Source organism: Odontomachus brunneus, unplaced genomic scaffold (assembly GCF_010583005.1).
Source record: "Odontomachus brunneus isolate Ranch 3 - 2012 unplaced genomic scaffold, Obru_v1 Obru_scaffold_046, whole genome shotgun sequence".
In the NCBI taxonomy this organism is placed as follows: Eukaryota; Metazoa; Arthropoda; class Insecta; order Hymenoptera; family Formicidae; genus Odontomachus; species Odontomachus brunneus.
The window spans coordinates 1,244,418-1,266,533 of record NW_022639496.1 but is presented as its reverse complement, the minus strand read 5'-3'; the positions used below and the strand labels follow the sequence as shown (position 1 = coordinate 1,266,533).

At 36.4% G+C, this 22,116-nt stretch overlaps 1 protein-coding gene across 1 annotated transcript; it reads left to right on the top strand.

Annotated features, from left to right (window-relative positions):
- Positions 1-371: 371 nt before the first annotated feature.
- LOC116844750 (zinc finger protein Xfin-like) lies at positions 372-8,549 on the top strand. The gene is made up of 4 exons (XM_032816729.1): positions 372-676; positions 1,201-1,347; positions 1,444-1,533; positions 1,627-8,549. The coding sequence occupies exons 1-4, from the start codon at positions 521-523 to the stop codon at positions 5,044-5,046; spliced, it is 3,813 nt and encodes a 1,270-aa protein (XP_032672620.1). The 5' UTR covers positions 372-520; the 3' UTR covers positions 5,047-8,549.
- The last annotated feature ends 13,567 nt before the right edge of the window (positions 8,550-22,116 follow it).

The following is a 22,116-nucleotide window of genomic DNA, read 5'->3' as shown; positions in this document are numbered from 1 at the left end:
TGTGTTTTTTTGTTAGTACAGTCATTTATCTTACAATACCGTTGCGAATCTTCGGAAAAACGCGCTTGTTCTCGCATTAGTTACGTTCAGCAAGGAAAGCTGCTTTTCATTGTGTAAAATTCGTGAATCTGATTGGTATATGCTCTTAGATACAGCCTAGGTCAAGAGCCCAATCAGATTCTTGAATTTTACAAAACACAGTTGCAGTAGCTGACAGTAGCCACTCACACCTCGATCAGTCCGTTGCGTTTCCAAAGCCATTTTCCGAAGACCCCGTCTCAGCGCACGATCGTAGCGCATCCTGCCGAATCATCGGGACCATTGTTGAAGAGGCCGCTCACGCCATCTTGACACGATACCACCAAATGTGAAACTAGTTCCCTCAGTGCTCGACGTCCGATGGCCACAAACAAAACGCTGCGTCCCTAACCTGATCACGGAAGAACGCGGCGTCGGCGGATTTAGCTTCGTCTAGGAGGTGTTTTGTGCCGAATAGCGTCTCAGAAAGCGCCGGTTCACGATGGACGAGGACGTGGTGGAGATCGGGAACGTGGAGAACGTCTGCAGGTTGTGCCTGTCCACGGACGAGCCGAAGTCTTCGGTGTTCATAACGGACGAGCAGGAGGACCCCGCTGCGTCGTTGGCCATCAAGATCCGATCCTGCCTATCAATCGAGGTTGGTGCACGGACTCGTCCCTTCATCTTGTGCGAGCCAAAGGGACTCACAGTTTTAAGAATCGGCCCTATTACGGCTGTGCGTGATGTACTTAGCTCGAGCGCGTCGTCAACGAGCGTCGAGGTTATGTTCGCGCTGAGAGGCGATACTAAGATCTTGGCGAAGCGCGGTTGAGTCGTTTTGTTATTAAAAAATGAAAAAATAAAAAAAACATTTCTCTTATTATCTGTGATTTTATTTGTGATTTTTTTTTCTCTTCAGTTTTTCGCTGATGTATACTTGTGCGATGATGATTACACGTGTGCCGATTAGAAGTATAGTACAGCTAAGGAAGCAAACTGTCTTTTATGTTTTGTACGGTTATATGGTTGATATGAAAGAAATTTATAAAAAAGAATTTCTAAAGACTGGAAGATGTGAAGTGTATAAGAAGAGATCTTGACAATTTGCAGTTTGAGGCATTTATATGTACTGCATATTCCCTTGAAATTTGGAAATTTATATTGGTATACTTGATTTTTCAGATTTTGACTACTGATAAGTTGTCCACATTGATCTGCACAAATTGCGTGCAAAATGTTAATCAATGGCATACCTACAAGGAATCCTGTCTACGTTCACAGGATAAACTACAGGAGTGGCTGACAAGTCAACAACAATCGAAACCAACGGTTAGTACATATGATAGTAGAAAATTAAAAATTGCTCTAAATTATCTGTGTTATTCATGTCTCTGATTGTAACGGTGTCTGAAAAACCATTTGCAGGTTATAACAATTAAGGATGAACCAGTGGACTTAGATTACGAAGACAATATAGAGATTATCTCAGAGTGCACCAACAACCAGGAGTTATCGGTAAGTATAGTTCTCTCACATATGAAAGATGATGAAGCTCCTGATGAAGGTGATGTAAAAAGATCTCTAGATAAACATATTGCATACTTGCAGAGTCTATCAGTTGATACAGTGGAGGGCAGCGAGACTAACAATGAGCAAGTAGAAGAAGTGTCAGAAGACATTGTTAACAATGACGAAAGTGATAAGACTAACGCGGATAAACAGATAGAATCAGAAACAATTCCATCTGTAGCAGAGAAAGAGGTTGATCAAGATGAGAGTCAAGTGGTGAAGGACCAACAAAATCCTCCACTTTCGCGTGTCATTAAAAGTGAACCGCGGGATGATTACGATACCGATTGTACTGTAGAATTAGACGATAACGTAGACGATAACGAGTTGTTGTTGAATCCCATGGCGCTCGGCACAAAGGAAGACGTGGTTATGGAAGCCGATTCCACCCAAAAGTTCAACAATACAGCTAGTGGCGCGACACAAAAGAAAAAGCTACGACGCGGCCCTCACACTCATTTCAGAGGCACGCGCGCTTTCAAGCAGAAGTGTGTATACTGTCAAATATTTTTGCATTCCAAACATTCATACATGAAGCACATGAAGCGATTTCACAGTAATAAAAACAACAGCGCCGAGAACTCGGAGTCTCAGAATGACGAGGAGGAGATGGTGGAGGATCTAGAGGACGAGCTGATCAGTATGGAGAAGGACTCGCCGTTGACGCAAGTTCAACAGGACATTATCAGCCAACTGAAGACGTTCTCTTGTTACTCGTGCCAACAAAGCTTCAACGATCGACGCAGCACGCTTTTTCATATCCGTCAACACCTGCCGGATTTACGACCGTACACGTGTATCGCTTGTCTGACTGAGTTCTCTGATCGGTCGATGTACCAGTCGCATTGCGGCGCATCCTTTGAATGCGCCATGAAGATCGCATTGGTTGTGCCGAAGCAGGGTAATGAACGGTACTTCACGTGCAACATGTGCTTGCGCTCTATGCGAGGTAGGAAAGAGCTGCTCAGCCATTTGTCCAAGCATTCCGATAAGCAGTACGAGGAGATGATGTCGCCGGCCCGACCGCCGCCCAAACTGAAGCCGATGGCACCGTTACCATCGCCGAAGAACGACGACGCCAACAAACCACCGCCGCAGAAAAACCTGAACGGACCATATAAGGACGGCGATCCCGCGCACAATCACACGTGCGATCTGTGCGGCATGATATACCGATACCGGCCCAACATGATCAAGCACAAGCAGCTCTGTATACGGCTGCAGCCGGAGGTGAGGACATCGTACAAGTGTGCGCACTGTTCCATGACGTTCCTTGTGTTCAAGAAGTTCCACACTCACGTCACGATCGGCCACAAGAAGAAGGACTTCACCTGCGCCGTGTGTAACTCCCGATTTAGGTCGCCGAGTGATTATCTCACCCACCACGAACAGCATCGCGCGTCGCACGGCAGTCGGCCGGTGCAGCAAAACAGCGGCAAGACTTCGCAGAATGCTCAGTTGCCGTTGAAAGAACGCAACGCCCACGGAGCGGACGCTAAGACTAAGGCCAGCGATGAGAAGTATACTTGCTCTCTTTGCAACTTGGGTTTCTCGACGCGGACCGAGCTGACGGAACACCGGCATCTACATCTCAAGGTGAAGATATACTCGTGCGCCATTTGTCGTAGTATGTTCAGCAGCGCTGGCGCCTTGGAGATCCATATGAAGGACCACGGTATAGAAGATCCGAACGAGCAGAACGCAAACATCTCCTGCGTGGAATACGGCAGTTTGGACGAGGACGTGAGGATCGATAATGACTCGATAAACGCTAGCGCTGTCTCGGATCCCGGCACACAGCGCTACGAGTGTAATCAGTGTGGCAAGGTGCTGTCCAATTACGCCAATCTCAGACGGCACGCCACGATCGCGCACCGGAACACCAAGCATTACCAATGCACCGAGTGCTCGGAAACGTTCACTCGTAAGGAAGTATACGAGCAGCACATGCAGCACGAGCACAAGACCTCCAAGACCATGTTTCATTGTCCTCAGTGTCCCAAGAGCTTTGTCTTCCAGACGAATTTCAGTTATCACTTTAGAACCGCGCATCTCGAGAAGTCGCAGGACGGTTACGCGTGCGACATTTGCGGCAAGGTCTTCGTCGAGGAGGCTTCCTTAAAGATACACAAGGGCTGGCACAATCGCGCCAATTCTCGCCTCAGCACTCGATTCATTCTGGCGAATCAAAAGAACCCCAACGACTTGCAGAAGGATACAAGCGTCACTGAGACGAACTCACCGGAACGCCCAGCAAGAGCTCGAAAGTCCTTCCCCAACCCTTCGTCGCATTCGTCGTCGAAGTCGCAAGGTAACTTGCAGTGCCAAGTGTGCAACGACAAATTCAATGACGTGACCGAGTTGAGGACACATCTGTGGGATATACATTGCGCTAAAAACAAACCAGAGAAGAGTATATCCAACGATGAGCTTCAATGCGAGCTGTGCACGAATGTCTTCCCCGACAAAACAATCCTGGCCGCTCACATGAAGTGGCACAAGGCCAATCCCATTCTCAGCGACGTACACAAAACCTATACTTGTGACGTGTGCAACAAATCCTACAGTTCGAAGAAGGTCCTGTGGAAGCACAAGAGACTTCACAAGGCCACTTTTGTGACTTCCATGAAGTTCCAATCGTTGGCCAAGAAGCCGGCGAGTCAGTTCCTGTGCACAATTTGTCGAAAGGTCTTTTCAAGCGGTCAGTCTCTACAGCGACACAGACTCAACTTCCACAGCGACCTACAGAATCAGCATCAACGTACGCAGCAGCTGAACAACAGCAACCGGAGATTATCGCTCGAGGAGGAACCGAAGTTGAAGCGTATGAAAATGGAAATAGACGACAACCCGCCCAAGTTACCGCCTTTCGCCATGGATTTCGCTGGCGAGAGGAAGAAGTCGGTCATGTGCCACGTGTGCAAGAAAATGTTCGCCAACATGAGCGTGTTGTACAAGCACAAGCAGGCCGTGCATAAACCGCAAACGGGGAAGGATGGCTTGCCCGAGTGCAGGCCGGTGTCGACGCAGGACGGCAAGTTCTCATGCAACGTCTGCTCTAAGGAGTTCCCTGGCCTGTCGAATCTGCGACAGCATTTCACGATCAAGCACAAGAAGGGCTACGACCAGCAGTACCAGTGCAACGTGTCTAGCTGCGACCTGGTGTTCCCCACGTCCGATTCGCTGAAGGACCATGAGCAGACGCACACCAACATGATGTTTAGCTGCAGACTGTGCGATCGTTATCTCTTCAACAAAGAGTACATGATGGATCACATTATCAATGTGCACAACACTGCATACCAGGCCGACAGCAAGACGTTTCACCGGGAGATCGATCTCAATACCTACGTGGTGAAGGGCGCAACCGGGGCTACGTGTCCGCGATGCAACGTCAAATATCCCAACAACCGGGCCCTGAAGATACATTACGTGAAGGTCCACGAGAATACCGAGTAAAATCTCCACTGAGGTCACGACTGGTGCCGCGTCGTGTAGGATTATTGGGTTGCCAGGTGGGCAGAAAAGGTTTTACTGAATTTTCACTTGCAAAATAACACAGTGGATCGTTCCAATGCGATATGTTCCTGAAACGGATTTACGTGTTTCTCCACGCGACGAATCGGCAATTCTCTTCTCGGGTTGAGCATCCTGCTTTCGAGAGCGGAGAACATTCGATGGGAGGTTCGTGTCTTGTCATAAATTTGCCAAGATTGTCCCATTAATGCGCGAGCCAAGACATCATAATGGGTCGCGATCAGCGTTAAGCTATCATATTTTCGATATTTAAGTCACCGACGAAAGAGAATGTGAAAAGAGAGAAAGAGGTAAAGAATAAAAATAAGAATGAGGACATGAGACGAGATTGTATGTGTTACGTTAAGTTGTAGTCGCAGAATTTTCGTGTAGCATGCACAGATGTGCGTTTCCGTAGACAACGGTTCATCGTAAACGATTTGTTACCTGTTTGATACGGCGACTGTAATAGCGACCAATGACACTTGTAAATATCGAGGCGATAGCGAGCTATGTGCGATGACTTTATGACGCGCGGTCTTTCAGTGCAGTTATTGCGATAAGTCGATCGGCCAGATTTTATTTTCTAGGTTACGTGAAATCGTTTAGTTGCGCGTTGTCAGTTTCACATCATGTACGGTCTAAGTGTCTCGCGAAAAACTGCGAGAGACAAGTTTACATTTTAGAATGCATCTTTAATCGCGTCGCCACGGTGTTTTACTTGTTTTCATATCGTTCCCCATGTGCAACCTGGTCGTAGCGATAACGATAACGATAAATGACCGCGTTCGAGAGAGGCATCGTGTATGATAGCTGCTTAGCGAGTTTACTTTACCTAAACACATATTAGATACATTAGGTATTATAACTATTATTATACATGATATTGCAAAAATAAATCTCGTAACTTGCTTACATAACAGTATTTATTAAGTTTTTCCTTGATACATCGGTGTTTCAGTTTCGCCTAACTTTGACAGCAGATTTATACGCTGTGTGTTTTTTCATTTGTTCCTCCCTTCTATACATATATACATACATCTCTCTCTTTCTCTTTAACCGATTTATTAATAATGTATTATGCTAGTTTTATTATTAAGTGCGTTTATAACGCGCAAATTGTAGTGCTTTATGTAGCAATAAAGTAAAAGTAAGGTAAAGAAGAAACCAATAAATATTGATCCTCGTTGTAACGAAGGCTCACCTAAACGCGGTCGCCACAGAGCCACGAGCAAAATTTTAATCGTATCATGTTACTGGTATTTGTGAGATATGCAAACATATTTTATTCTGGAAAAAATGTGGAACAATTTAAACTTTTTGAAAATAATTAATGATTTCTATTACAATAATAAAAAAAAGTTTTAAGCAGGCAATATACAGGGTAGTTTGCATAACTTTTCCAAGTTTGATATCTCTGAAATTAAAAAAGATATGAAAACGTGTTTTGAACAAAAGTTGTAGAATATCGAGGGGAGACACACAATAACAATAATATTTGACCTTAGAATAATTTTGAAAAACCCTGTCAACTTTAATTTTTTTTCATGGAATTGTATGGTTTTTTCGACATAAATCTATCTTTGATCGTACAAAAATACCGAAAATAAAATAAAATAAAATACCGTACATAAAATAATCGAAAAGTGAATATTTTCGGAGATATTTTGTATTTTATCCTGTATTCTACATTTTATCCTTTTCATAATACATTTTATCACTTTTCATAATACAAAATATAAAATCTCATAAACTATTCATTTTTCGATCACCATATCTTAATATTTTTGTACATGGAATGACAAGAGAAATCGATCAGTTATACTAATTTTTACACACTGGTGCATTAACAAATCTATAAAATACACAGAATTTTATTTAAAATTTTCGTATATTTTTTGTTAAAACAATCGATTCATGCCGAGAAAAATCCATGATTCCATTAAAAAAATTAAAATTTACTTTGACAGAGCTTTTCAGTTATTCTAAGGCCAAATAAATATTATTATTTTTTACCCCTTCGATATCCTACAACTTTTGTTAGAAACACTTTCTCATGTCTTTCTTAATTTCTGAGATATCGAGTTATTGAGAATTATATGGATCACCCTATATATGTACAGGATACAAAAAATGTGCAGGAACCTCTGAATATCTCGAAAACAATACATTTCAGAAAAAAAGTTTCAAATAAAAGTTATTTGGTAGTAAAAAATGTAATTAATGATTATAATAGTTTGACTTTGGATGACATCGTCATCCAAAATAAATTAAATCAACATATAAATCTTAAACAGGAATCCATATTTTTATTGTATATTCTTGTACAGGATGTCGAGGCGTTTACAAGATGGTATAAATAAAAACCCTTTTTCAAGAATTCTCTGAGTTATAAGCAATTTTACTTATGCCGCGCCAGCATTAATATTAATGCGCACAAAAATATGCATATGTATCGATAACATTAACAACCGCGCTAATGTGTCTCTGATTTTATAATTAAAACGATGTAAATTTCCATCATACAACATGTATTACATGAAACTATTGCATAAACTTATTAGTTTACATAATAATGCAAATTTATATCATTTTAATGATAAAATCAGAGACAAGTTATTAGTATACATCGACACATGTGTGTATCTTCGTGCGCACTAACGTTCGGCGACTTCAATTATAACTCAGGGATTTCTTGACTAAAAAAAAATTTATACTATTTCGGAAACGTCTCAATATCAAGTACAATAATATGTAATAAAAAATGTGGACTTAAGACTTGTACGTTGATTTTTATGTCCTTTACCAACATGACCCAGAATCAAACTGAAATTACCGTTAAATACATTTTTTAAGACGAAAAAACTTTTATTTAAAACATTTTTGTGTAAAATATGATGTTTTCAAGATATTCAAGGATTTCGGTGCATTTTTTGCACTCTGTATATATACGTGTATATGTATATATGTCAGAAAATTTCATGTATATATGAACATTCTGAAAATTCCATATGTACATGGAATCCTTAAATTTGCAAGGAATAAATATTATACTATATGTTACATTATTATAACTATATGTTACATTATTTCAGTGAAAATCGATGGCATGATATACCATCTACAATCAAAACTTATATCGTCTGTATCACTCAAAATGATTATTTTTACTTGTGTATACTTATCTCTTTAAGCATATATACGTAAATATAATTAGAATATAAAATATATGGATTGAAGATAAAAATAAACGTTTGCCCATGTATAACATCCGTCAACTTGGACACTAATCATGCTCTCCTCATTTTCTGAAAATAGAAAAGGAAATTATGTGGTCACGTTAATAATCTAATATTATTTCCATTGCATAACAAACACTGTTATTGTACTTTGTCATATGCGAATGATCTAATAAAAGCTATAATGCATTGTTATATATTTTTAAATGATAAGCCGTTTGTTTTTCTACCAATCCTCTCGCGAACAAAAGAAAGAAAGAAAGATACAGGATTCCTGGATTGAAATGATTGTCTTACATCAACCCTATAAAGTTACGCAGAACTTATAGAATTATTGGGGAATCTCGAGTAGAAATGTAACAAGTCAACCTGAATCAAAAGTTAGTAGCTAGCTAGTACGAGCTAGATTAAATTTTCTAATCCGTTACATTATTCGTTGCTGGTTGATTATTCAGTGAAATACAGAATTGAATCTGTGTCTAACCTTTGACTAACCATTACATATCAAATATAATAGTGTAAATAGTACTGTCTATTCTAAAATACAGGGTGGGGTAGAATCCGTTTGAGGATGCAAACGCTTTGAGGCGCATAAAGAAAGATTGTAATTGATCTATACGGCACTTTGAAGCGTTTGCAACGTCAAATGGATGCCTATAATCTAGCTAGTATATCATTATTTTATAGAATAGTCCTGCTGGTTTCTCGCCGCGAAATTCTCGACTGATGATGTTAGAGGCGAGAAAATATATGATAAAAATTCTTACAAAATACGTTGACATAAAAAAAGATATAGAAGAAAAGATCTCAATATGCCATGTTCCAAATGCGAGCTATTAATATTTTGGCTTTGTACGGTGCTACATTCTACTAAGAAGCATTTTTGAGTCATTTTTTCCAAGACGTAGTATGTGACGAAGCTTAATTGTATAGTTGTTTTCGAGCCGGTTTAGAAGTTTTCTCACACCTGAAAAGTTGCGTAGGTAGGTATATTTCATGTATTACTTAAAAAAAAAAAATATATATATATATATCACACATATACATATCAACACATTAGTACATATCGTTGATGTAATTGTTTATGAGCTATAAACATTATAAGAATGGATGTATTAAAGGGCATAATTGGTTTAATTAAAAATACGTTATGTTTGTTAATATAATTAATAAATTGTTAATATCATCCATGATATAATGTTGCGAATATGGGCTATTATAAATAATCCTAATATGGACTAATAAGTGATAGTGGCAGTAATCTAGACTTGCCAGTCGGAAAGAGAAAATTTAAAAATATAACGCAAGTTGTCTCTGCTTTGTGATAAAAAATTCTCTGCTTACAAAGGAAAGTTGTGGATACAATGTTTAATGTGCTCTTTGTGAGCATACAATCGATTATGCAGAGAGAATAATTATGCGACATAAGATGACATTAAGAGACATAAGGTGGCAAGATAATTATGTATGCGAATTTTGTTGATAAATATTGTGAGAAAGAAAATGAAGAAATGTGTTTCTTTATTTTAAATCCTATATTATTTCGACATTTTTTTTACAAAGATAGAGAGAGAGAGAGAGAGAAAAGTGCATATTTGTATCATATTTCATATTCTGAAAAGCATCAGAATAAAATGAAAAGTATATCGGAAAGTACTCATTTTATTTTAGGATTTTTATATGCAGAATAATCAGAAAAATTGATTCTTTGTCTTAGAAACATCACTTACACATATAATTCAACTAAGAAAATTTAAGATAACTTTTTGAAATCTTCTACATATGTTCAATAATCAAAGAATGATTGTCAAAAGAATCTATCTCGAGTTCTCATTGATGTCATATTTTCCTTTGCAGCAAGCTCGAACTCCAACATTAGATCTCAAAGACAGAAAGAATGCGAATTCCAACATTAGATCTCAAAGACAGAAAGAATGCGAACAAAATTCTTTAACCCTACTTGGGGCTAATATCCCAAGTCCCGAATTTATATTCTATATGTAATGTGACGATCGCGAAAGCCTGCACGTTCTTCAAAACTTATTGTCGTCTCTCTTCGTTATACCTAAATTGAACAAGAAATTATTCATTAAGAAATAATATATAACAATCTTAACAATCCTATACATAACATACAGATTCTATATATTTATATATATATATATTTTTTTTTAGCTATATATTTTTGATACCAATAGGCTGCAAATCTCATACATAGGGTTAGGTAGTAATTAGTTAAAAAGTTAAAAGTTAAGTTAAAAAGTCAAAAAGTTAAATAACTTTAACTTAACTTAATTACACTACTTAGTTTTACACTCTCTACTTTTAACTTAATTTAGTTACATTATATCGGTAACTATTAACTTTTAATTCAATTATCTTGAAGTTAACCATGCCATAAAGGTGTCGCGAGACGTCGAAAGACTGTTCAGTGCAGGAGAGCTCATTTTCGACAATCTTCGAGGAAAAATGTCCGATGAAAATTTTGAAAAAACTTTATTACTTAAATTTAATAAGTATTTGTAAATAAAACATGTTTCCAAATAAGGTGTATATTTGTTTTTTCCGTTATTTGTAAAACTGAAACCCTGAAGTCATGAAATGAAACAAATTTAACTTTTAACTTTTTAATTACTTTTTTTTATTATCTTTTAATTCAATTATGGGTTTTATTATGGGTTAACTTTATTTTAACTAAGTTAAATTTTCAAAGCCATTAACTTTAACTTAACTTAGTTAAAAAAAAAGTTAACTTACTCAACCCTGCTCATACAGAATTTGTTTTATCTGACGATATCAAGCTGCCGCCAGAAATTTGACAGAGCTTGCTGCCAGTAGATTGACGGCAGACATTAAATAGACACTGTAGCAATCTGACGGCAGATTGACGGTAGAAACCGAGCAGACCCTGTTGCGCACAATATGGTAGCAGAATGTGTTCGAAACAGGATAATTCTTCAATATGGACAAGATATGAACAGTTCTAATAATGAAAATATGATAACAAATCTGCAGTAAATATGTTGCAAATAATAGCATAATTACTTGCAGTTCATATATTGTAATTGCAGTTCATATATTGTAATTGTACATTTGCAATCATGCTTTTACTAGCAAAACCTGTTCCTACACTGAGAGAAAAGACTGGTAACTATAACAAACTGCATTTAGTTACAGAAATTCGTTGGATCCTTAGTAACTCATACTAAATATGATAATTGCCAAATATTTAATAGATTGGGAGTATGACGTAATTGCATTCACAGTAACATCAATTAAATAATTTAGTAATAGTTATTTAATGTTAAATATTTAATATGAAATATATTACAGTTATGAACAGATATTTGATAATTGTTATGAAATTGTTATATCCCATGTAATAAAAAATTCAGTAGGTACGAGTTCTATTTTGTTACCAGTATAAGTATGTTTTGTTGCAGCACAACGAAACATTCATTCATTTGCAGCTATTACATCGTTTCAATATCTATTATTACAGATGGTTGGTTGAACCTACCAAAAATTTTGTAACTATTACAAAATCGCTTATTTTGCTCAACTATTCAATAAGTTTTATTTACGAAATATATTCTGGAATTAAATAAATTTTACTTCTGTCAAATAAATAATTTATTTTACAGAACAAGATTAATTAATAAGTATTGCCATAGTTTTGGCCCGCTATATTTACGTCTACCATTTATTAATAGTAACCAAATTTTGATAATATTTACTAAATTCTTCTCTCAGTGTATCTTGTTCACATATTGAGAAACCACTTTGCTCTGTGTACGCTCCAATTTATTGTTCAACTTGCTGCTTTGCAGGACGGTTTGTACGAAATTTATCTTTTGAAAATTACTCAAAAACAAATTTTTTTATTAGTTTTATTGGTTATTTTCAAAAGTACGTCAAGAGAAAAGTGTAATTAAAAGTGAAAAATTATTCTATAAACTAGTATATCTGTATGAAAGTTAGATCCTTTTTTTGTTCGTCAAAAATAGAAAGTACAGTCTCCCTCCGAAACTTTTTTCTGGCTACGCCACTGTAGCCTATTCTAACATATAATTCCCAACACTTGGTCACGTCGTTCTACACTCTGTATTATTGAAACAACAAGAAAGTGACGCGTAACTAATAAATTAGCTGTTTTTTCATAAGAGCAAAATGTAAACTCTTTTTCTTGTCAGTAATAAAACGAAAATATTTGAGAAAACCGTTATCAGTATCTTACTATCACTTGCTATCATCCTACCGAAACATTCATTTATTTCACAATAATTTCATGTTACCTGAAATTTTTCATATCATTGTTTTCATATCAAGTAGAAAATGATTGTCATTACCTTGCTATTTCTTCGGAAATATTTGTTTACTTGTTAGCTTTAAATCTAATCCAATCTCGCTTATCAGTTGAGAGTCGTCTCCCTCATAGTCTATCAGGACATAATATTCAGAAAGTCCAATTTACGGAGATTCAACGGCCGTAATGGCGGGTGAAATCTCCTTTGTTTTCAAAGAGTCTTCTTCCATTTCAAGATAACAAAGATAGAATGTTGAAGACAAAGATAGAATGTTGCTAACCTAGACAGCACAAGATCTTCAGAAGATGTTCTTAGGACGCAGAGATATTTTCAGAAAGTTTTTAGGATGTTCTATGGAAATCTATTATCCAGATACACGATCAGGAAACGACCAAAAGTTCCGTTCATTTTATAACTTGCGAAAGAATGACTTAAGAAACGACGTTTAATGACACGTCCAACTCAAGCTCTTCCAAACGAATTTGCTGCACATCTTGTATGAACCAACAGTAAAGGCATTCACACACAAATTGACATAACATGAGATAGATAGCCAAGCCTGCAAAAGTCAGGTTTTGCTAAGTGTGTGCTGCATACTATGCTAATATAATTTTGGCAGTATTAACGAGATATGATTTACTATGTCAGATAGTGCGCGTACAAATGTAACAGAAATCTAACAAAATCTATGTCATGATATGATAGCAAAAATAGTGTAAAAAAGAGGCACGATATGTCAGCAGAGCAAGAAAAAAATTGAGTACAGACATGATTTTTCGACATGAAGCAACATAAAATCGAACAAAGAATGATGTCATATCATACGAACAGAAAGGCGTTATAAATTAAACTAATTAAGTAACATTATGAGACAACAGAAACGCGGCAGAAATCGATCACGACGTGCCACTCGAACGTAACGGCAAAAACACAGCAGAAATCGATCACGACGTGTCGTTCGAACGTAGCAGCAGAAACGCGAAAGAAATGCAGCATGAAATGTGGTTTTCTTAACGGAGTGCTCGATTTACAACCCAATATATTTAATTATTAAATATTTAAATTGGAGGTACTACAAAGAGATCTACAATAAATTTGTTGAATAATGTACCACCAGACACGAGGTAACAGTAACAAAACAGTTATAATTTCCCACTCGACAATATAAACAGTTACATTGCTAAATGTTAAATGTACAATAGCTAAATGTCATCTAACAAGGAGATGCCACAACCTGCTAAATCGATTTCTGAACGAGTGATAGCACGTTCGCTAACTGTAATGTTGAGCATCAATATCCTAATGGTGTTTGTGCTAATGGACCTTTGTTTGTGAGAAATTACAGTATAAAGTTTGGATCACGGGACTATATCCCACATATGGCTAAAGTTGCGACTGCTTTGAGAAAGGCGGCGTGATTAAGCAGACTGAGGCTCCCACGTCGAATGTTTTTGAGCCGGCAGCGAGCGTTCGAATCCCGGCAACGAGTTGTCTGTGTGTGGTATTTTTTTTTCTTACCTTAGAGCATATAATTAATGTTTTTCGAATATAATATATTTGTTTTGCATGTCTTTCATTTTTATGCTATTAATCAGGGATAATTAGATGAGAAACAACAATAAACCATATACAAATGCTTGCAAAATATAAGTCAACATATAATTTGCAAATAATATCGCTGAAATGTACAGCAATCTACCTGCCGTGCAATGTTTTTTATAGGCAAGTTAAAAGTATGATAACGAGAATGTACAACTATCCTGATTTATTTACAAGCGATAAAAGTATATATTTAAACATTCGAGGTAATGCGATGCACATACAATCACTTTCTCATTATTTATCACCAATAATATTTTCAAATGTACTAAAAATATATTTCATTGTAAGCAATGCAAATTATGTGTCTATATTCGTGTTTGTGTTAAAAAAAACTTCCGTCGCTAATTATGATTTTGACATTAGTTTTGCGAGATTCAAAATGGCGGACCGAAATCGCAGACATTTCAAAGACTTTATTCAAAGTCAGTTTCGAAGAAGTTTTTTAGATCCATGATTACGATTACAAACTAATGTCAAAATCATAATTAGCGACTTCAGAAACATTCAGACATAAAATTATAATACAAGGTGCGGCGCCAAAATCCGGACAAAATTCAATTTGAAATTCTCGCCGTTCTATGCCACTGGTAGATGTCGCGATTAGCGTTCAAATAGCTTGACGCGTGTACTAAACTATCATAACCTCGAAACAGTCGCAATGTTGAAACCAAGTGCGGAATATAACCGAAGAGCCGCGATTATCGAAAGTGTTCGCGCTGGGCGCTCGGCGACAGAAATCATTCGGTTCTTCGGGTACCCGAGATCGACTGTGTATGATGTCATCGCAAAGTACAATGAGTCGGAGAAGTCCAACGAAGGTTTTGCAACATCATCCAGTGAGGGTGATGTCATGCCATCGCATTTCTTTAACAAAGGGGAAAATGTCACAAAAGAAGTTTATTTGCGTGTTCTGACAAATGTAGTGAAGCCGTGGATGGAAACTGTGTCGTCTGGAAAGCCGTATGTTTTCCAGCAGGACGGTGGGCCCGCCCACGCAAGTCATTTGGTGCAAAATTGGTTGTCGGACAACATCGACATGTTTTGGTCGAAAGAATTTCGGCTTCCCAACAGCCCAGATTTGAATCCTTTGGACTTCTATGTATGGAGCGTAGTTGAAAGGATCACGAACAAGTCCAGACATCCAAACGTCGCATCATCGAGAGCCGCTATTGAAGCGGCATTCACCGATATGGACCGTGACACATTAAAGCGCGCCTGCGCACACTTCAGACCGAGAATGGAGGCGGTCATTCAAGCAACCGGGGGATACATTGAGTAAATGTGTTATTTATGGCCTTACAAACAATGTGGTTAAAAAAATTTTGTAAACCTTTTCGTTTTTGCAATAAAAAATATGTTTGGAAAAAATGTATAATTTGTCCGGATTTTGGCGCCGCACCCTGTAGAGTAATGTCGTAAAAGCTGTAAAAGAATGACGCTCAGGAGTAGCGTTAGTTCCTAGATAGCCAAATCTGCTCGAGTAAATTTCGCCCAACACTTGATCACAAATTTTGCTGCCAAAATGTCATCAAATTGGACACAACATCTGCTAAATCAAAGGTTGTTGGCAAATTGGCGCCAAGTATCGTGCAAGGTTTGTGCCGCGCAGTTTGACGTCAAATTGGTGCCAAATACCGAACAAAGCTTGGTGAAATCTAACGCCAAATTGACGCCAATTACCGATCAAGGTTTGTGCGGCGCAGTTTGGCGCCAAACTTTGCTCGGTATTTGGCGACAATTTGGCGTCAGATTTTGTCACCAAGCTTTGCTAACCAAGCACATTGCGAACGCAGATGGCATCGGATTTGCCGTAAAGTTTTGGTCATATTTGGTGTCAATTTGGCGACAATTTGGTACCAAATTATTTGCTGGGTTATCATTGTGCTAAATTTAATAAAAGAGTGTTAAATTTTCGAATGCGTTTTCTAACCTTAAAATGCCTTGTCAGCCAAAATAAAAAAATACGTGTCTAATATTTTTCGATGTATATGTGTGCAAAGTTTCAAGAAGATCGACGTGTGGCACTTGGGTAGTGTTACTTGTCAGTGTTAAGAACGCTTGCCTGACAAGCGGAAGTCTTAAGTTCGATTCCAGCCGTCGCCCCGAAGATTTTTTTCTTATATGACTATTAAAAATAGACATGTATAGAAACAAACGGGAGGAGCCCTGATCTGATTTTTCTTTCTGTATTATATAGTTGTGATATTAATAATTGTACAAATAATAAAAATTACTAGGAATCGATACTGGCCCAGTACTGGGAATAGTTACTTCCCCAGTGCTAGGAATCAATATTTTTTTTATACTAGTACAGTACTGATTTTCGGTACTGTGACAGTAGTTTTCCGATACTGGCCCTTTTCTATCATCACACCAATACTAAACCTGTACAGGCATCTGGTACTATGCCAGTAACGTTTACCATAAATCAATACTGGGCCACTTTGATGCTAGTAGTAAATTCCTACTTGAGTTATTTTCAGATGTGCGAAAATCTGCACATTCCAATGAGTTTTACCTGAAGTCTGTACGACATCTTGAAGGGAAGAAGTCAATGATTGTGCTGAATACTCGGTACCTCTTTTAATCGGTCAATGCCAGTTACTCGTTTATGTTTCTTGAAAATATCAAGGAAAACGTTACCGCTGGGCCTACATGTGATCCGTCTGTTCGCCCAAACAGTAAAAATAAGCAATCTAAAAACGCGACTCGGTACGATCGTTAATATTTTCGTTTCTACGTTTCAGAGAGGTTTCGGATAAGACTTATTGGAAAGCTGACATTTTCGTGCATCTGACTGACAGTACAGTGGTTCTTCTTTCTGTTTAAAATTGATTAGTTAAGTGGGATGTAAAAATGATGTCGTTCACATTTACTTCACGAGATATCCGTAATTCGTATCTATTATGCGTAAAAAATCTGTTATGCCAAATTAATGTTCGTATCGAGCCTCGTTTCATAGATTATACATCGCTAATTGTGTAAGGTCAATTCTCTATGTTTGCTTGCTTGATGTAACTTTCGGAATTAATAACTTAATAACGCGTGACTCGACAATGCTACATTAATGCTACATTAATAGTTGTACAACAATTACATATTACGAATATAAAAAAAGTCTTATCATTCTTCTAGTACTTATATTGTGTGTATCTGGTATACCCGTCATTTCAGCATCGATTTATTAGGTATACAAATAAGTTCGCTGCTTTTACATTCAATCAATTGTAATTTTGTTTTAAATTAATATTTTTTCCCACAGTTTTGGAATTTTAAAATGTTGATCTTAATCTTTAACGCATTATATAACTTGATTCTACTTGCGACATAACCTCAAAAAACAATATTTTACACCATAGTTTCTCAGAAGGAGTATTAGGCACTGTATTCTTTTTGCGTTCCAATTAAAGAGAAACGCTGCTGCTGAAACGATTTGTTTCGCTTTAGATGAAGATGCTGTGACCCATAAAACTTTCAAAAGTTTCGAAGTGGCAATTTTGACCTTACTGTTACAGAATACAGTAGAATGCCGAAAAAATGGAGGACGAGGAATTAGAGCAACTATTGCTACAAAAATCCTTATCAGACGCAGCAGGAATTTGCTGAGGAACTTGGTGTAATTCGACAAGCTATTTCGCTTCGCTTAAAGATGCTTGAAAGAATACAGAAAGCAGGCTATTGGATGCCTCAGTCTTGAAAACAAAGTGAAACGCTGTGACACGGCAATGTTCCTACTGTCACGATTCAAACAAAAGGATTTCCTCCATAAAATTGTAACTGGAGATGAAAAGAGTAGATATTGTACAAAAATCCCAATAGATGTAAGTCGTGGGTTCATCCGGTCATGAGCCATCAACAAATACTGCTAAATCGAATATTCACGCTAAAAAAGTATTGCTGTGTATTTAGTGGGATTTCAAAAGTGTTCTTTATTATTAATTGTTGAAATCCGGTGAAACTGTTACCTCTAAGCGTTATCAGCAACTGATGATTAATTTGAGTGACTTTCAATTGAATAAAGAAGACTATTTACCGGTAGAGGAACTAGACATGCGATTTTCTACTGCACGACAACGCGCGGCCACATACAGCGAAGACAACGCTGAAAAAATCATCTCTTTTCTAGGCTGGAACATTCTCCTGCAGCTTATTTTTTAGATCTTGTCCCCTCGGATTATTACCTGTTCCGATCACTGCAGCATCACCTGGTCAATTCCCGCTTCAAATCTTCCGAGGAGGTCGAAGAAAGCATCGTTGACTTTATTGAAGCAAAACCACCATCTTTTTATTGAAACGAGATTTGCCACCTGCTCGAAAGTTAACTGAAGTGTATAGAAAATAATGGGGACTATTTTAAAAATTAACATGTTTTTTGTTTTTTCTTGTAAACTTATTTGTCCATTTAATATTTTAATTTATAATTCAACCACACATACTATATTAATGCACAATGATTACTTATTTTGAGTCTAGGTAAGATTTTTGTCATTGATATTTTGATATCGTATGTATTTTCTGACCTGTCACCTATCATTTTTCATCGCTGCATTATAATTTTTGGAGCTTATTTCTCGACATTGCGTGATGCTACGTTCATACGGATTGCATGACGATCACTTTTATTGTGACTGTAGAGCAGTCTCCTGTTATTGACATTTCCATTGCGTCTACCAGGTAGATCTGTCAGTTCTGCACTAATAGCGCTACGTGCAGGTTGCACGTCACTTATTTTGAGTCTAGATAAGTTTTTTGTTGTTAATGCAATAGGTTGCATGACAATTAATCATTTTGACTTTAGATTAGAGTTTTGCTACTGATATCATTTGTTTTTAGTCTCTCATACAAATGTTTTGTATGCGCCAAGTTGCAAATTCAGGATTTTTTAGGTAGAATACTAATTTTTTTCTAGAAAATTTTGCATCATATAAATTGTACAGAATTATAAATAACTTTTTACATAGTATATATACAAGGAAGAATAAATTGCGGAATTTACGTTCTGCGTGTAAAGTCTTTTAAAACTGAAAATGGAACTTTGTAGATATATCGATATAATCATTTCGGCGCTCCTGACGACTCTTATTATTTATGAATGAGATTTTGATTGTATATACTTGATGATCTTGTTAGTTTTGCATCAATCTATTTTAACTTCCAAAGCTCATATTGTAACTCGACAATGTGTAATATTAGGTAAATGCGATTTTCACGATAGTTACTTATTTTAACTCTGGATTTATATCATTCATATCACTGATATTTCAATTATACATATGTGATGGTCTCATCAATTCTGCATTGATCTATTTTAATTTTCGAAGCTTTTAACTCGACAACGTGGAACTCTACATAAATACGAATCCTACTTTAACTTTAATTCACATTTGGATTGCTTATATTTGATGACTCGTCAGTTCTGTATCAATCTATCTTAACTTTCGAAATTAATATCTCGACATATCTTTTTAATGTTAGTTTGAACAATTAATTATTTTGACTCCAAATTGAATTCTTGTCATTCACTTTTTTCATTAGATTGCTTATTCTTGAAGATTCATTAAATCTAGAGTTTATTATAACTTTAATATCCTGTCTATTATAACTTTAATATCTTGAAATTAATATTTTGACGATAATATTTTGATGTAATGTCTTGTTACTGCGGATTGCATGACAATTAATTATTTTGTCTTTAGATTAGACTTGCTGATATTTGTTTTTTAGTCTCTCATACAAATGTTTTGTATACGCCAAGTTGCAAATCCATGATTTTTTGGGTAGAATACTAATTTTTTTCTAGAAAATTTTGCATTGTATAAATTGTACAGAATTATAAATAACTTTTTACATAGTATATATACAAGGAAGAATAAATTGCGGAATTTACGTCCTGCGTGTAAAGTCTTTTAAAACTGAAGACGGAATTCTGTAGATATACACTGTTAAATATTGGAGGATCAAATTTAAACTAATTTCTTTAGTTAAATAATATTTAGTTATCTTTAACTATCATGTGTGTCAAAATTTACTATTTTAACACAAAACATGTGTTTAAAAAAACAACCACATCTAATCAACTTAAAACACAATATTAAATCATTTTTTAAAACAAAAGCTACATTAACGTATGTACATAAAAAATAAACTAAATTTTAGTCAAATTTAATACATTTCTTAAGTTAAATTATTTAACTCCATTACATTAGTTAAATTAACGACATATTTAGTAGGAGCAGTGGCGACTTATAGGAATGGTTAAAAATAACTCAAATTGAGTATAATTTGACACTACGGATTTGACAGTGTATCGATATAATCATTCCGGCGCTCGTGACGACTTTTATTATTTATGAATGACACGTCAAAGAGATAGTAACGTGATGACTGTTGCATAAAATTAATGTTACATTAGGTAGCGATAAAGTCTTCGCGGGACTAGGATAGGAATGGCAGCAGGTAGGTGAAAAAAGAAGTCGCATAGAGATACAAATATTTGTGGTACTCCCTTTTTTTATGAATGCACAAAACATTTTAATATAAACTTAAAAATTCGTACAACAATATGAAAAATTATAGACTATTATACACATGTATATAGATATATATATATTTATATTTATATGTCGTACTTTTTATTTTTTCCATTTTCCAGGTTTATCAATATATATATATATTTATTTATTTATTTATTTATTCTTCTTTACTATATATCTTTTTTTTCTTATTAACGGGATGGAAAACTTCCGTCTCTCACTAAGTATATGTATATTATGTATATGTGTATATGTATATTATCATATATATATGTATATATATATATATATATATATATATATGTATATATGTATATATATATATATATATATATATATATTTATATGATAGGTATCAATGTAGAAATATAAAGTGGACCGTTGCACGGTCCCGCGTTGCGTCTTACAATCAGAATACGTCAACTTGCTAATCCAGAGACAATAATTACACATCGGTAATTCATGATAATGCCGACAATAATCATAACAACGATAGTGATTAGCGGATGTCATATGGCACGCGCGTAAATTCATCTTATCACGTAACAATGTTAGGAAGGTGTTTCACGACGATAGAGGGTGGCGAAAAGTTTTACACGCGTCGTCGCCGTCGCGCTCACACTCGTCGAAGTTCGTGGACGTGTGTGTTTCACCGTGTGACGCGAATTACTCTCGTATATTTTGCGTGGGTGTTGTTCACGCGACGCTGTCGTACATGGAGCCACGTGTCATGTGCGTGTGTATGCGTGTCGTGTGAGGTGACGTGACGAGTGTGCGCGCGATGCCAAGTTCGCGTGCATCCCCCGGAGATGCGAACTTCAGATCCATATTGTAAACGCATTTTTTTCTCTTTTGCTTCTTTCGCCGGTTGTGCACGTCGCTTAATACGTTAATGCTGCATAGACAAACAGTAGTAGTAATAGGTACGTTAACACATCAATAGAGACATAGATTAGGCCAAATCCCTTTCTTTCTCATCGTTATCGGGGCTCGCACCTTTTTACACGTCTCTCGCGCCTTGATATGCGAGTCTCTCGGTTGTGATCGTATCATTTTGTTCTGTTCAGTCATGATGCGCAGGTGTATCCTTTCGAAATTAATCGAGCGATGCCTCTATAACTTTACTATAACGCGTAAACAATACAAATCTTCTCTATCAAAGATGACGTCTTATAAAATTACAGATCATATTATAAATTAACGGTTTCTCAAAATTCGGTGACGTAAGATAATATATATATACATATATATATATACTTATATATATTATATATATATATATATATATACTTATATATATTACATATATATATATATATATATATATATATA